This window comes from Tachysurus vachellii, chromosome 1, assembly GCF_030014155.1.
Source record: "Tachysurus vachellii isolate PV-2020 chromosome 1, HZAU_Pvac_v1, whole genome shotgun sequence".
Taxonomy (NCBI): Eukaryota; Metazoa; Chordata; class Actinopteri; order Siluriformes; family Bagridae; genus Tachysurus; species Tachysurus vachellii.
The window spans coordinates 41,023,811-41,041,402 of record NC_083460.1 but is presented as its reverse complement, the minus strand read 5'-3'; the positions used below and the strand labels follow the sequence as shown (position 1 = coordinate 41,041,402).

The following is a 17,592-nucleotide window of genomic DNA, read 5'->3' as shown; positions in this document are numbered from 1 at the left end:
GCAGGAAGCGTAGTGAAAAGCCCTTTTTGTAAGTTTGTAACTTGTAGCTTCTTCCTGAATTCCTCGCCGGTCCCATTCCTCTCTCTTTCTTCAGCACAATGAAGAGAAAATAAATTACGTCCTGGACATAAATCTACATTCTGGGTCAGTATAAACGTAATAGTTATTGATTATTGTGGTTGTGTTTGTCTCAGTGCGCAGAGCTAATGAAGTGATTTATACCAGCGTTAATGGAAGACAGCGTATAGACGTTATAGAAGGAGGTGCGCTAGTTTCATCCTGAAGCTGTGGGAAAAGAGGCTTACTGGCAAAATATTAATAAACCACACACACACACACACACACACACACACAGTACACAGAGCTTTATTCCCCAAGTGTCTAGAACATGGTCATACTTCCAGAGATGTTTCTGCTAAGTTTTTGATTCTGTTGCTCATTTTTAATGGATCAAACCAAGCTGTGTCTTCATGGTTGGAATTTTAGATGTGTGTGTGTGTGTTTGTGTGTGTAAAAGGAGAGCGTGGAGTCAAAGCTGAAGTTTAATCCCTACATTTCACTCACATGTGAATGAATTATTATTATTATTAGTAGTAATAGCAGTAGTAGTAGTAGTAATAGCAGTAGTAGTAATAGTAGTAGTAGTAGTAATAGCAGTAGTAGTAGTAGTAGTAGTAGCAATAGCAGTAGTAGTAGTAGTAGTAATAGCAGTAGTAGTAGTAATAGCAGTATTAGTAGTAGTAATAGCAGTAGTAGTAATAGTAGTAGTAGTAGTAATAGCAGTAGTAGTAGTAGTAATAGCAGTAGTAGTAGTAGTAGTAGTAGTAGTAATAGCAGTAGTAGTAGTAGTAATAGCAGTAGTAGTAATAGTAGTAGTAGTAGTAATAGCAGTAGTAGTAGTAGTAGTAGTAGCAATAGCAGTAGTAGTAGTAGTAGTAATAGCAGTAGTAGTAGTAATAGCAGTATTAGTAGTAGTAATAGCAGTAGTAGTAATAGTAGTAGTAGTAGTAATAGCAGCAGTAGTAGTAGTAATAGCAGTAGTAGTAGTAGTAATAGCAGTAGTAGTAGTAGTAATAGCAGTGATAGTAGTAGTAGTAATAGCAGTAGTAGTAGTAGTAATAGCAGTAGTAGTAATAGCAGTAGTAGTAGTAGTAGTAATAGCAGTATTAGTAGTAATAGCAGTAGTAGTAGTAGTAATAGCAGTAGTAGTAGTAGTAGTAATAGCAGTATTAGTAGTAGTAATAGCAGTAGTAGTAATAGCAGTAGTAGTAGTAGTAGTAGTAATAGCAGTAGTAGTAGTAATAGCAGTATTAGTAGTAGTAATAGCAGTAGTAGTAGTAGTAATAGCAGTAGTAGTAATAGCAGTAGTAGTAGTAGTAGTAATAGCAGTAGTAGTAGTAATAGCAGTAGTAGTAGTAGTAGCAGCAGTAGTAGTAGTAATAGCAGCAGTAGTAGTAGTAATAGCAGCAGTAGTAGTAATAGCAGTAGTAGTAGTAATAGCAGTAGTAGTAGTAGTAATAGCAGTAGTAGTAGTAGTAATAGCAGCAGTAGTAGTAGTAATAGCAGTAGTAGTAGTAATAGCAGTAGTAGTAGTAATAGCAGTAGTAGTAGTAGTAATAGCAGCAGTAGTAGTAATAGCAGTAGTAGTAGTAATAGCAGTAGTAGTAGTAGTAATAGCAGTAGTAGTAGTAGTAATAGCAGCAGTAGTAGTAGTAATAGCAGTAGTAGTAGTAATAGCAGTAGTAGTAGTAATAGCAGTAGTAGTATTAGTAGTATTACTATGAGTAAAATAAAACTTTACTCAGGACAGGAAAAGGAAAAAGAAAACAAAAACCTGTCATTAATATAACTTATTATTGATTACAACTTCATAATAGAGTAATAAAATGAACATCATGTTATATATAGAATATTTTATTTATATTTCATTATATTTATTTCTCTTGTAATCTAAGACAGTCTCTGGCAAAAGAATTTCCTTCAGGATTAATAAAGCTCTATCGTACAACTTTTCTTCTTGGGAATAAAACTTTGTGTTTGTTTTAGGTAAAAATATTAACATTATCATAGTCTGATAAAACAGTAACTCTCACCAGCAGAGGTTTTGGGACACTCCAAATCATTGAATTCAGGTGTATAAATTCAAGCACCAAGGCATGCAGACTTTTTCTATAAACATCTGTGAAAGAATAGGCTGCTCTCAGGAGCTCAGTGAATTCGAGCTTGGTACCGTGATTTACAGGTTGCCACCTGTGCATTTGTGAAATTTCCTCGTCAATTTCCTGTTAACGGTATTATAACAAAGTGGAAGCAGTTGGAAAAATAACAGAAATTCAGCCTCAAAGTGGTAGGCCACGTTAAGTCACAGCAGGGTCAGCACATGCTGAGATGCAGAGTGCGTCATCAGATTAGCTTAAGAACAGTGCGTAGAGAGCTTCAAGGAACGGGTTTCCATGGCTGAGCAGCCGCATCCAAGCCTTACATCACCAAGTGCAACACAAAGTGCACAATGTAGTGGTGTAATGCACGCTTTCAGTGGACTCTAAAGCAGTGGAGAGGTGTTCTCTGGAGTGCCAAACCCCCCTTGTCAAATATTATTATTCTTATAATTATATTAATAATGATAATAATAATAATAATAATAATAATAATAATAATAATAATAATTGTTATTATTATTATTATTATCATTATTATTATCATTATTATTATAATTATTATAATTATTACTATAATTATTGTTATATTACACCTCCATTACTGACGACACACATTGTGTCTACACTTGTGTTTTTTTCGTCACGTCTCATCACCTTTATCCCTGTTATAGTTTTTTAGTTTTATTTTTAATATTTACTTTAAGATCCAAACACAGACTAAACCTCATTTAAATATTTTTTACCAACCCTTTTGAACACAACTGTCACGATGCAGGACAAAGGCGAGTGAGGATCCAAATGCAGATTTTAAAGTTTAATAGTCCAAAACCACAAGAAACAGCTAAACAGACAGAACAGAACAGGGCAGAACACAGAGCTTACAGGAAACAGGAACAGGCACACCGACATCCAACATCTAGCAACGACCAACACCAGGGAAGTGAACAAACAGAGTATAAATAAGAGACAAGAACCAATCACACAGCAGAACTAATTAAAGACAAAAACAAGACACCTGAAGGAGAGAAGGAGTACAATGAATGTCCATGGAAACCAAAGAGTGGGCGGAGCAAACAATTAACAACCGGGAAAGACAGCAGACAGAAACAGGACAGAAACACAGACAGACTCATTACAACAACATTATTTACGAACTTACTGTTTGTAATTCACGTAGAACCGACGCACCGCTAACTCTACACGGCCATTTTGGATCGAAAAAATATATATATATAATGAAACAAATAACGTCATCCTAGATGTTTTGATTCTGGCTTTCCTTCTAAATTTAAATCATTAAATGATTCAGATCCTTGGCTTTGACTCGATTCCGTGTTTATCCTTTTTTTTATTTTATTTTATTTTAAATATCTGGTTGTAAGTCCATTTGTATAGATTCTTGATGAGAAATATCGTTCCTTTCATTGAAGCGAATCAGATTAAAGATTCACTGAGTTTAATGAGTCATACAAGCAGACTTGGATATTTAACACTATCTAAACACGGCCATACAAATAGATAATAAAAATATAATAAAATGATTCTGTTCTACACTGTTTTTACAAATGACTCTGAGCAGCTGAGCGAATCAGAACGAATCATTTAACTGAATCGACTCGTGGTGATTTATGAGGGAAGATGTTTGCTCTGTACATGGATTTAATAATATTATATTAATAATACTTGTGCACGTGCTTTGAAAGACTTTATGCCTTGTATTAAAATCATCTCTTGATGGTGTTTGACGAAGACGATACGTCCAGCTTCCTGCCACTAGTCAGTGCATAAAAGTTGGTGTAAGATTCCTGAGTTAATACTTTTGTAAACATCCACAGTAATCCAGGTTGTTGTCTGTTCCAGTGCCAAGAGCGGCGCTGTCTGTGAATTCAAAGTGTCAGTGTATTATTAAAGTAAATCCAGTGGCTCCGTTTTGTCCATCGTTGTTGTTGGTGTTTTTTTTATCTAAGCACAAGGAGTGATGGTGTGATGGAGGATGGAATACTGAAAATCCTGTCACAAAATGAAGGAACAGCTGAATTTTGGTTCTTTATAGCCAAGGCATTTGATTTGTGTACAGATGTAACAGACCTGGAGAAAACAAAGGACTTATTTACTATCTGTAATAAAGACAAATGAAACAAGTATAAGGTGTGTTAGTACCATGATAGTGGTCCTGTCTTGTCCTGTCCTGTTTTGTCTTGTCCTGTCCTGTCCTTAGCTACACCTACTAAAAATGCAGATAAGTTTGAATTGAACCCTAGAATACAAACTTTAATCCTATGTGGCTGAACCTTAAAACTGTGTTCTATCAGGCATATACAGTAGTGCACTACATACGTTATACAGCATCTTATACCGTGAGCATATATCTGTGTAAATATGTGCTCCTTCACTTACTAATTCATTACACTCTCATTCAAGTAATTCAGCGAGCCACTCTTTTTTAAATCAGATGAAAGAAGGAGTCACTCCTCTCACTGATTCACTTCTCTTTGATTCAGGTGAGTTAGTGAGTCACTTCTCTCAACAATTCACTCTTCTCTCATTTAGATGAACGGATGAGTCACTCCTCTCACTGATTCACTTCTCTCTCATTCAAGTGAATCAGTGAGTTACTTATTTTTACCGATTCACTCTTCTCTCATTCAAATGAATGAGTGAGTCACTCCTTTCACTGATTCACTCCTCTCTCATTCAAGTGAATCAGTCAGTTACTTCTTTGAGAGAGGAGTGAATCATTGAAAGAACTGATTCACCTGAATGAGAGAGGAGTACATCAGTGAGTCACTTCTTTCAATGATTCACTCCTCTCTTATCCAAGTGAATCACTGACTCACTCCTTTCTTATTCAAGTGAACCAGTGAGTCGCTCTTCTAACTTATTCAAAGCGTTCACTCCATAAAAGGCAAAGCTTATGCCACTGTAGCAGTAACTATTATTTGGAGTCAAATTACAGACAAAGTTGATTAGGTGTGAATCATTCATTCATTCATTCATTCATTCATTCATTTTCTACCGCTTATCTGAACTACCTCGGGTCACGGGGAGCCTGTGCTTATCTCAGGCGTCATCGGGCATCAAGGCAGGATACACCCTGGACGGAGTGCCAACCCATCGCAGGGCACACACACACACACACACTCTCATTCACACAAAATCACACACTACGGACAATTTTCCAGAGATGCCAATCAACCTACCATGCATGTCTTTGGACCGGGGGAGGAAACCGGAGTACCCGGAGGAAACCCCCGAGGCACGGGGAGAACATGCAAACTCCACACACACAAGGCGGAGGCGGGAATCGAACCCCCAACCCTGGAGGTGTGAGGCGAACGTGCTAACCACTAAGCCACCGTGACCCCCTTAGGTGTGAATCAGTTGCATTTCATTTCATATTTATACAAATATGCTGGGTTTTTTTTTACTGAACTTGATTTCCATGAACAACACAATTCTGTGATCATTGTGTTTGACCAGTTAGTGGTCTGGGGTATTTTAAGCCCATGTTTTCCCTCTTCAGTTCCCTGATTCAGCAATAGTGGAGTGGAGTTATAGTGCGACTCACTCGGTGACGGACATAAAGACCGATCGTGGGTGTAACTTCTGTCTCACTGTATCGATTATCAGATCGGACGCAAACACAGCAGATGTGTCTTTGATTGTTTCTAATTATCGGTGTCTGATTAACACCGGGGTCCTTGAGGTTGAGGTCTGTTTGAACCAGCTGGCTGTGTGGGAGTTTGTGTACACGGTGACCCACATCAGTGACTGACATCCCTTCTGTCTAATAAACCATAAGTGTGTAAGAAATTAAAGCTACATACAGCTGAGCGGTCCGGCGCCATTAATACTGAACATTCATTAAATATGAATAATAATATATTTGTATTTAAAGGACATAACGTAATTGCTGTTAAGCACAAAAATGTTGGTTAATGTTTATGAAAGGAGTCTCCAGTGTCAGGTATTGAGGCAAAGAAAGAGAAGAGGAGCTGGTAAGGAAATGACAATGAATTTACAGCTGCTATAATGTAAGTGACAACATGTAGCTCTAAACGGATAAAAATATGATGTGTTTTTTCAAAAATTTACAATCAATTAAAGTAAAATGATCAGCTCAATACTGGCCACCGTCACTCCGATGATGTTTTTGATTATTTTTGTATCACAGCATGACGCACAGATGTTTATTCTATAGAATAAGTATATTCTAGATCTATATTCGCTTGAATCATCGGTTGGTCCAGACATACACTCATCACTCTCCTAAATACTCACTACATCTGTATTAGTTACAGCTTAATAAAGAACATGCTCTAGAACGTTGAAAAGTTGAGGTCACAGGACCAAACCTCCGGAAGAAGCAACGAGTTGCTAATGTCTAAGCAGAGTGTGTTTATTTATTAGCAATGATTTCTGTAACTGACTGTTCTGTTTAGAGTGTTTTGGGAATCAGGCTTGAGTGTGTTGAGTTTGATGAGTGTGTTGAGAGTGATGAGTGAGTTGAGAGTGATGAGTGAGTTGAGTGTGATAATTAGGTTGAGTGAGACGAGTGTGTTGAGTGTATCGAGTGTGTTGACTGTTAAGTGTGATGAGTGTGATGACTGTGTTGAGTTTGATGACTGTGTTGAGTGTGATGACTGTGTTGAGTTGTAACTCAGCGGCTGGATCCGAGGCCAAAGTTCACAAAAAACAGGATTATTTTCCACTACAGGAAATCTGAAGCGAATCATTTTGTCTCCTGGAGTTTTTCCTTGTAAACGTCTCTTCTGTCTTGTTTACAGATAAATTTCAGATAAAAATGTATGATTTATATCCTGAAATTTTCTGTAAAGCCGAGACAACGGAAGTTGTTATTACAACACAACTTTACAATATTACAACACAACTTTACAATATTACAACACAACTTTACAATATTACAACACAACTTTACAATATTGCAACACAACTTTACAATATTACAACACAACTTTACAATATTACAACACAGTGTTACAATATTACAACACAACTTTACAATATTACAACACAACTTTACAATATTACAACACAGTGTTACAATATTACAACACAACTTTATAATATTACAACACAACTTTACAATATTACAACACAACTTTACAATATTGCAACACAACTTTACAATATTACAACACAACTTTACAATATTACAACACAGTGTTACAATATTACAACACAACTTTATAATATTACAACACAACTTTACAATATTACAACACAACTTTATAATATTACAACACAACTTTACAATATTACAACACAACTTTACAATATTACAACACAACGTTACAATATTACAACACAACTTTACAATATTACAACACAACTTTACAATATTACAACACAACTTTATAATATTACAACACAACTTTACAATATTACAACACAACTTTACAATATTACAACACAACTTTATAATATTACAACACAACTTTACAATATTACAACACAATATTACAACACAACTTTACAACACAACGTTACAATATTACAACACAATATTACAACACAACTTTACAATATTACAACACAATATTACAACACAACTTTATAACACAACGTTACAATATTACAACACAACTTTACAATATTACAACACAACTTTACAATATTACAACATAATGTTACAATATTACAACACAACTTTACAATATTACAACATAATGTTACAATATTACAACACAACTTTACAATATTACAACACAACTTTACAATATTACAACACAATATTACAACACAACTTTACAACACAACGTTACAATATTACAACACAACTTTACAATATTACAACACAATATTACAACACAACTTTACAACACAACTTTACAATATTACAACACAACTTTACAATATTACAACACAATATTACAACACAACTTTACAACACAACGTTACAATATTACAACACAACTTTACAATATTACAACACAACTTTACAATATTACAACACAACTCTCTCTTTCTCTCTATACAATATGCATGGAAACGTAGGTGTGTGTGTGTGTTTGTGTGTGAGTTGCACCTCTATTGAAAGAAAACAGCGTTAATAAAAAGCACACTCGTGTTGCACTGCACATTTGATATCCCCCTGTAGAGTCAGTAGAGTCACAGCGCTTATTAAAAAGAGCTTCGATTCTCATTTCATGCTCCGTGGCACTAAGTAGTAAGATGAATATGTTTAGACTGCCGGCTCAGTTAATGTGAATAAATCTGGTTCATCGCCTCCTGTTCCTCCTCGGATCTTCACTCCAACTCCAAGACTTCATTGTCCTGCTCTTTGATCCGCTCTGCTACGCTCTGTTCACATTTTATTTACCTCTTTTTTTATATATATATATATATTTCTATTTTTTTATTGGTCCTTCATTTTCCCCCCTTCTTTTTGTTGCCATGGAAACTGACGGTCATGTCCAGGGGCTTCACCGCGTGCCCTGTGCGAACCCCGAGTCGTGGTAAACAAGCATAACAACGATGTGTAGATGGAGGATTTCAGCCTAACAAACGAGCGATTCATTAATTATTTCATTCGTTATTGAATATCTGATCTTTATGTTTTTAGAGATTTGAACCTTGCTGAGATTTTTATGGTGGCTTCACTCGCTCTCTACGACATTCTGCTGTTTTAAAGGTTACGTGATGTCAATAACATGAAGGAAGCACATCGTGACCTTTCCTCCATGTCCTGCTTTTTTAGACATTACACTGACAGGACGATGAGGAGAGTCTTCAGAGGAAGAGCGGAACGTTTATCCACCTGCGATTCTATACACACCACATATACACACCACATATACACACCACACCGCTTTGTGATTGGGCAGAAGTGATGTTGATTTATTTTTCATAACAAAAGAGTGTGATGAGTGTGTTGAGTGTGATGAGTGTGTTGAGCGTGATGAGCGTGTTGTGGGTTGAGTGTGATGAGCGTGATGAGTGTGTTGAGCGTGATGAGTCCATTGAGTGCGTTGAGTGTGATGAGTGTGTTGAGTGTGATGCGTTGAGCGCGATGAGCGCGTTGAGTGTGTTGAGCTCGATGAGTGTGTTGAGTGCGATGAGCGTGTTGAGCGCGATGAGTGTGTTAAGCGCGATGAGTGTGTTGAGTGCGTTGAGTCTGATGAGCGTGTTGAGAGCGATGAGTGTGTTGAGTGTGTTGAACGTGTTGAGTGTGTTGAGTGTGTTGAGCGTGATGAGTGCGTTGAGTGTGTTGAGTGTGATGAGCGTGATGAGTGTGTTGAGTGTGATGAGCGTGATGAGTGTGTTGAGTGTGATGAGCGTGTTGAGCGTGATGAGTGTGATGAGTGTGTTAAGTGTGCACTGATCAGCACTGACAGTAGCTTTATATACATAATACGTTTTCTTTCTAATATGTTACAGTTTCTGTATTAACGGGTCGATCGCAGCGACTCTGCGTAACTAAAAACAGATAAAAAATATGTGGTGATATTTTTTTACTAAATAAATTTTCATTTTTTTTAATTGCAGTCACCAAATTTGTGCCTACAAGTCCATCTGTTGCTCAGTAGAAAGTATTGGCACCCCTGTACCCCATCTGGTAGTCGCACATCATCAGCATTGAGCAGATGTTATTGAAGTATATTTGATGTACCAAATAAACCAGCCACTGAACATCATCTGCTCTGATCTTACTCACAGATACACAGACGTGGTGTGAAGAGAGTTTCTGAGAAACGTCACGGCTACTCACAGGGAGAGACATTTACAGGTACATATGGTATGGAGAGATTTTTTTTCTGTATTGACTCATTTGCAACATGATTCATTTATCCACCACCTGATTCATTTCTGACTCATCTGATGACTCATTTTCCACTCACTGAATCAGACATCTTGCTTAGACACATGTTCGTAAATGTTGTACGTCGATTGGATCCCGAACAGCTCGGACCGACAGACTTACTAGATTTCTGTAAATATGCAAATAAGGTGATTCAGTTCAAACTCAAAGTTTCTTTATTTTATGTCACGTGTTAACAGGAGGTTTATTTGTCTAGTGATTTACGTGTTACATATTTCTATTATATTCTATTCTATTATATTCTAGTAGAACTTTTATACTATTTTTTTTACTTTGTTTATTAAATCCATTCTAGTATTGTATTTCTTATTGAAATATAACAATAAACTGAATACAAGATGATTAAACCTTTTTCTAGAAAGATCTTTAAAAAAAAAAAAAAGAAATTTGCTAATATCCAGCATTTATTTGTAGAAAGAAAATATCTCGACAGAATAAAAGAAAAATAAGAGTTCATTCATTTATATTTACGTCATTAGCCAAGTTAAAAAAAGTTTAAAAAATCTTTACATTTTTTTTTTCTTCACAAGGTCTTCTGCCTTTTCATTTTCCCCTCTTCAGATTTAATGTCGTCCGTGATGACACCATCCTTTAAAAAATAATTGTTACATATCGTCGCTGTCAGGCGGAATCCTCGTATCTCCAAAGCCGTTATATTTCAGGAAATTAAAAAAAACGCCGTACCTTATATGCAGTGCACAGGGTTTAGTCCGTGTTGCAGTGGATTGTCTTGCGCTAAATTCCTGTCCTCAGACGAGCACCAGAACTAGCGGGGGTCAAGATTTTTTTTTCTTTGAGCCCAGTGTTTTGAAGACATTTACCTCAGAAGACGTGTTGATTCGTTGCGACTCTTCTTGAGGAGAAATATGCCGTGAAGCTCTCCCACGGAGTGAGGAAGAGGTGGACAGTTGAAGTGTCCAATGGAGTTATGAGATTTGCGCTCAAGCTATTTTCAAGACTTTAGATTGGTTAATAACTTGTAAAAATAACAGACCCACGTGGGGACTGACCAATAGCATCGATATGTGAAAAAATATGAAATTGACCAAATTTGGACATACGAGGTTTCCGCCCGACAGCGACGGTAAGAAATCTTGCCTCGATCCGTTACATAATTCTGTGTAAACCACAAATTGTGTAACTTTTGTGTTAGCAACACTAGCTAACGTTCTATTCTGTTTTTCAAGCTTTAATTTTAAACACGACGTCTTTATATACGTTTAGCGAGACGTCCAATATGACAGGAAAAGGAGAAACCTTGGTTTTTGGAAGTAGGAACTCGTGTAATGACTCGCTGTACGACTGATCCAAGAAATCGTTTGAGAGAATTGTTTGGATTTGTCACGGATTTGTATAGAAATGATTCAGTGGTATGTACAGTAAGCAGGACCGAGTCACAAGGATTTGATTCAGTTTCAAATGTCAGTAATCCTAATTAAATCTCATGCGCTGATTTAACTGTCAGTGTTTATTGATTATCTGTCGTTTTACCGTTTCAGCCTCCTTGCATAAATTTGTCATCAATCTAACGCCGTTTCCTCAGTAGCGTTTTACGTTATGCCTGTTGAACCGCATCAACAGAGTCATTTGAATGTCTCTAGTTGATCTGGAGGCTGTTAAACCCGGAGTCAAGTCCAGGAGGAAGTGTTTTGTTCTGATTATGTTTATGGGTATATAACAGACATGGATTAGCAGGATGCTAATATCAGATTTAATATACAGAGCAAGAGAATTCTCCTTTTAGATATTATTAATAAATAAACCTAAAATGTAGATACGGATTTCTTTTGGGTACAAACTACATTTATTTATTTTTAATTGTTGTATGAAATTAAGTAATTAATTAATTAATTAAGTATTAAGTAAATATCAGAGACGGGGGACTCGAGTCATGTGACTTGACTCGAGTCAGACTTAAGTCGCAAATTTGAGACTTGAGACTTGCTTGACAAATATTAAAAAAAGACTCGACTTGACTTTGACTTGACATTCATGACTTGAGACTTACTTGTGACTTACTTTCACCTCTGGTAAATATGAGTCTTGAGCAGATATGAGGTGAAACTATGCTAGCAATGCTAGCTTATTTATTTATTTATTTATTTTTTTGCCTTTGAATGCTTTAACAATCCAGAAATCTCCTATTTTTTCCTTGCCAAGGAACGAGGCTGAAGTTATACAATTGCACAAAAATACTGTGCAAAAAAAAAAAAAGGCCATTCACGGCTCCTGTGTTAATCCTGTCACTCTGACTGGATTCTGAGCTCCGGAGCTGTCAAGTCCGCTCTGAATCCGTGAAAAGAGCAAGATCCTGGTTTCCATGGAGAATTTAATCTGCTGTTTCTACCTCATCAGTGAATTAATGACACGTTCTAACAGAAGACGAGTTTCTTTGAGGTTTCTGGCTGTCAGGAATAAGATGGAGAACAAACATCTCTGTGTGGGTGTGCAGCTCACTTCCTGTCTGTTTTATTTATTTCCAAAATTCACAGACGTGTAGACTTTTACCAAGACTCAGGTGTGGTCTTTTAAACAGCTACATTTCTTCTCTGGAGGTTTTTTCCATGTTGTTGTTATTCTGGAGGCCAGCTGCGCAGGGCTCTGGGTGCGAAAATCTTGGTGCCCCTTTCCTCCGGAACAAGACGTCACTCGCCAGCTGGGGTCTTATTCAGACTCGGAGTCGCTTGGCGGACCACGTGGATCGTTAGACGCCACCTTTAGATTTCACTTAAGGTCTAAAGTTTACGTTGATATTCACACTGGGAAAGTTTCCACTATTCAGTATCAGATGGAGCTAAAACTAGGCACTGAATCATTCAGAATCAGCTCCACAGAGTTCACGAGGTTGCCAGATTATTCTTGTTAGAAGTATTCAGAATGGGATTTTGCTTTGCAAAGTCATGCAATTAAATATTTTTCTCAAGAAGCCAAAAAATGTTTCCTCCTGTTTATGTCGTGTCCGTGTTGATGACCGAACGTCTTCCTCATGTTTCACTCTACAGTGGTGTTAATATGAAGCTCATATAAAAGTAGACACTCAGGACTTTAAGAATTTGTAGAGTTTCATCACTATTACTGTTTTTCTCTTCAATACTTTAATACTTTCATCTGAAAAGCAGCTCAGATTTATCTTCAACACTAAAATTCAGTGTAAAACACACTGACGAGATCTGACTCATTTTAGGTCAGACTCACAGACATTACATCAGACGCTTCTTTATACTGATTGAAAATGTCCCGTAAGTCTGTTTCTGTTCCTCTGGCAAGATGAGTTTGTGTGATACAGAAATAGAGCATTTTTTATTTTTATTATCATTACCGAGCATTCACTTGGCAGATGGCTTTTTCCACAGCGATGTACAAATGTGCTTTTAGTCGATGAATACATTAACTCTGGTTCACTAGGTTACGGATTTATGATCAACATGGTATCAGCATTAGTATTTATTTTTTTAATAAACAATATAATAGAGAAAAAAGTGCTAGTTCATGTGTTTCAGGGAGAGGTAGGTTTCCACCCGTCGTATGAAGAGGGTCAGTGACTCAGCTGTTCGGACCCCATAGAGGAAGTTTATTCCACTGCCTCGGTGCCAGAACAGAGAAGAGTCTTGCTGTATCCCTCCCTCTTACCCTGAGAGATGGTGGGACCAGTGGTGCAGTTCTGGTAGATCTGAGGGTGCGAGGTGCAGTGTGAGGAGTGACAAGGGCTTTAAGGTAAGAGGGAGCTGGACCATTTTTGGCCTTGTAGAAAAGCATCAGTGTTTTGAATCTGATGTGTGCAGCTACAGGAAGCCAGTGGAGGAGCGCAGCAGTGGGGTGGTGTGGAGAACTTAGGCAGGTGGAAAACAAGTCATGTAGCTGCATTTTGGATCAATTGTAGAGGATGAATAGCGTTTATAGGTCGACCTGTCAGCAGTGAGAATGACGAGAGACTGAACAAGTACCTGAGAGGCCTGTTTGGGTGTGTGGACAAAAATGGCCGAACCTTTCTGATGTTGTTCAGGAGGAAAAGGATAGCTGATTGTCCATGGTTTCGCCAAGGTTGTGAGCTGTGACCGAAGGGTAGGTCAGACTGTTGTGCAGGGATATCGCAGCACTTGTGGAGAACTTTATACATAGGGGCTTTTTACACCTGGTGACTTCATGCGTTTTCTGTGATCAGATAGCTATCCGATGGTAAAAAGACCAGGTCTAAATGCCCTCAGAAACGTTTTGGAGACGGATATAAATCCGATGGTACAAACCCCTTCAGGAGGTGGTCTGGGACGCGTTTCAGATGAAACTGGACAGGTGTAAATGAATGTGATTGTTCAAGCCACATACGTCAGCGCTATACTCCTCCCAAACGGAAGTACGTCACTCAGGTGATCTTTCACCCAGGCGTCTCGTTGGGGCTTAAAATGCGCTGCTGCTGCCAGCGAAAATGCAGCAAACAGTAAACGATGTTTTTTGTAGCATAACCGTACAACGAGTTTTTACATCTTCTTTTTGATCGCATTCTGAAAACCGCATACACCAAAGTGTGTTCTGTTTCAATTACCCCGGAAATGAGGTAAAATATATTTGTGTTTTGGGCGGGAGTAGAAAGATCGGATCGATATCCGATTCACCGAGACGCGTTTATGTGGCCTAATGTAAATGGAACAGTTTTAACAAATCAGATAGCTATCGGATCAGAGACAACACATGAAGTGACAGGTATAAAAAGACCCATAATTTTATCTGTGTGTGTATATATAAATAAATAAAAAAATAAATATATATATATAGGGGGGCACGGTGGCTTAGTGGTTAGCACGTTCGCCTCACACCTCCAGGGTTGGGGTTCGATTCCTGCCTCCGCCTTGTGTGTGTGGAGTTTGCATGTTCTCCCCCTGCCGCGGGGGTTTCCTCCGGGTACTCCGGTTTCCTCCCCCGGTCCAAAGACATGCATGGTAGGTTGATTGGCATCTCTGGAAAATTGTCCGTAGTGTGTGAGTGTGTGAGTGAATGAGAGTGTGTGTGTGTGTGCCCTGTGATGGGTTGGCACTCCGTCCAGGGTGTATCCTGCCTTGATGCCCGATGACGCCTGAGATAGGCACAGGCTCCCCGTGACCCGAGGTAGTTCGGATAAGCGGTAGAAGATGAATGAATGAATGAATATATATTGTTTGTTTGTTTTTTTTCATTTCGATTTTAAGAAGTGTCTCTTCAGACTTAACGCTAAAATGTTTTCTGTGGACTTTAGAGGAACGATATTACTAACTAACAACAATTTTACTCCACCCACTTCCGTATATCAGTTAAGTCTATGGTTATATCTTAGACCTGAATTCCTCGGTCAGTAGCTTAATGGATGTTTTATAGCTTTGAAGCATTTGTAGACATGTTTAAATTTTCCCAGCCTGATTTATTTTTTCATCAAATTATTGTCCATCCACCATGTAATTCTCTCTGTTTCTCTCTCTCTCTGTGCTGCTGTTACTGAAACTGTCCTTTCATGTCTCACTTAGCTTCGTCTGTCTTCAGTATATGACGTTCATCCTCAAGAGAGAGGAAACTTGCAGTCCAGCATCCATCACTCATTTATCGTAGATAAGCCAGAAAGCAGCTTGGTTCAAGAAAAACAACCTCTTTTTTCCCCTTTTATAATAACGAGGCCTGGGAAAGCTGCGAGAGCAGCCCTCTCACACTGTTAGCGCACTTTGTTTTAGGCTTTTCGGCAGCGCTTGGTGAAACCTGAGGTGGTAAATTAATGGCGTAACACGGTGTTCATGTTTGAGCGCGAGGATAAACACTAAGAGCTTGTTGGAGTCGCTGTAAACATCAAATGTAGGTGTTTAACAGAACAATTCATAAAAGTTACAGAATAATAAAGTCTAACATGTATAAAGAGTTTTAATACCAAAGTCTTGTAGTAACATTAGTTTTGTTGCTGTATTAATAGTCTCCAGGTTTGAAAAGATAAAGTGTCTACAGTACATTACTGAGATAATACTGCAGCACGTCGTCACTATCTAATCACCGGAAAATTCGATCATTTGGAAACTGTTGTCTGGTTGTCAATCATCGTTGATCTGACACACACACACACACACACACGTCTACAAAACAACTGTAGTTTTTTTTTAATTAACTAACTTATAGTGTGGTGGCACGGTGGCTTAGTGGTTAGCACGTTTGCCTCACACCTCCAGGGTTGGGGGTTCGATTCCCACCTCTGCCTTGTGTGTGTGGAGTTTGCATGTTCTCCCCGTGCCTCGGGGGTTTCCTCCGGGTACTCCGGTTTCCTCCCCTGGTCCAAAGACATGCATGGTAGGTTAATTAGCATCTCTGGAAAAATTGTCCATAGTGTGTGAGTGCGTGAGTGAATGAGAGTGTGTGTGTGTGCCCTGTGATGGGTTGGCACTCCGTCCAGGGTGTATCCTGCCTTGATGCCCGATGACGCCTGAGATAGGCACAGGCTCCCCGGTAGTTCAGATAGTGTAATTATTTGTTTATCTTCCTAACAATCGATGGTTTCCAGAATGTTCTTCAAACGTTTGTTGTTGGTTGCTAAAATGTTCTGAGAACAAAAATGTTTAGTTCCCGATGATTTTTACATTTTTTCCCGAGCAGTTTTCCATACAGATCTGTAACAATCAGACTGTGCTGCACATTACGGTCCAGAAAACGTTCCCTAAAGTCGTGGTAAACTTTTAAGTCATTTGAAACCTCTCACAAACCTCGTGACGTCGCAAAGAACGTTCCTGTAATATTCTAATAACGGTTTTAGAAAACATTCATCTAACATTCAAGTGAAGTTTAAATCCCTTGAAAACTCTCAGAAACCATGTAGTAACCTTTAACGTTTCATCAGAACATTAATCTAACATTCCAGTAAAATTTACAGCATTTGACATCTCTGGGGAATCTTGTTGTAACCCTTGATATTTTTGAGAACGTTCTCCTAACGTTTTTTTAAATAAGTTGAACTCTGTCAGAAACCTTTTGGGTTTGTTAACCACAGTAGAACGTTCTCAGCACGTTACAAAATAGTTCCTTAAAGAAAACAACAACATATGGGAACCAAATGCTGACGTTAAGGAAACGTTCTGTCTCCGCTGTGCCTTTACTCCAGAGTTTTGCCATCGCCAACCATGTTGCCATGGCGACAGAGACTTTAATAATGCAGTATAGTGGCTGGTTCTGTGGCGAGCTCGCAGATAAGGCTCAGGTGCTGAGTCTACAGTGTGGAGAAGAGGATTTAACAGCAGCGTGTAAATTTAGTAAAGTGAATGATGTGTGAATTTTGCTGCTTTTAACGATATGCACGGTGTGAGCGACGGATACGTCACTCGCTAAATCCACACAACTAACTAAAGACTGTGGTTTCTTTGGAACTACAAAGATAATGTAGCTAACATGTAATGGAGGTCTGAAGCCTCCAGTTTAGCATTCTGCATGAATAAATCGAACAGATGTGGCTTTCCACGTTGTGTGACAAATAAAACCGATCGCTTGTTTTCCTCTGCGCTCAGGTAGTGGGCGTGGCCTATGTGAGTCAGATATTCTGTTACTCTGATATTTCACAAGAAGGCTTTAAGTCACTCTCACGTTACAGCAGAGTGA

The 17,592-nt window shown here is 38.3% G+C and overlaps 1 protein-coding gene across 3 annotated transcripts in view; it reads left to right on the top strand.

The window, feature by feature from the left end:
• The window catches only part of tspan18a (tetraspanin 18a), a 36,609-nt gene that overhangs the window by 9,077 nt on the left and 9,940 nt on the right, over positions 1–17,592 (top strand). The window contains exon 2 of one of the 3 annotated variants that reach the window (XM_060869867.1): positions 9,840–9,909. The exons of 1 other annotated variant lie outside the window; for it this stretch is intronic. Coding sequence is in view for 1 of the 2 variants with exons in the window: in XM_060869691.1 (XP_060725674.1) it covers positions 9,916–9,918 (3 nt within the window). In the remaining variant the exon portion in view is untranslated. Of the gene's footprint in view, positions 1–9,839; positions 9,919–17,592 lie in introns of all 3 variants that reach the window. One more of the 3 variants, XM_060869691.1, reaches the window with a different exon arrangement.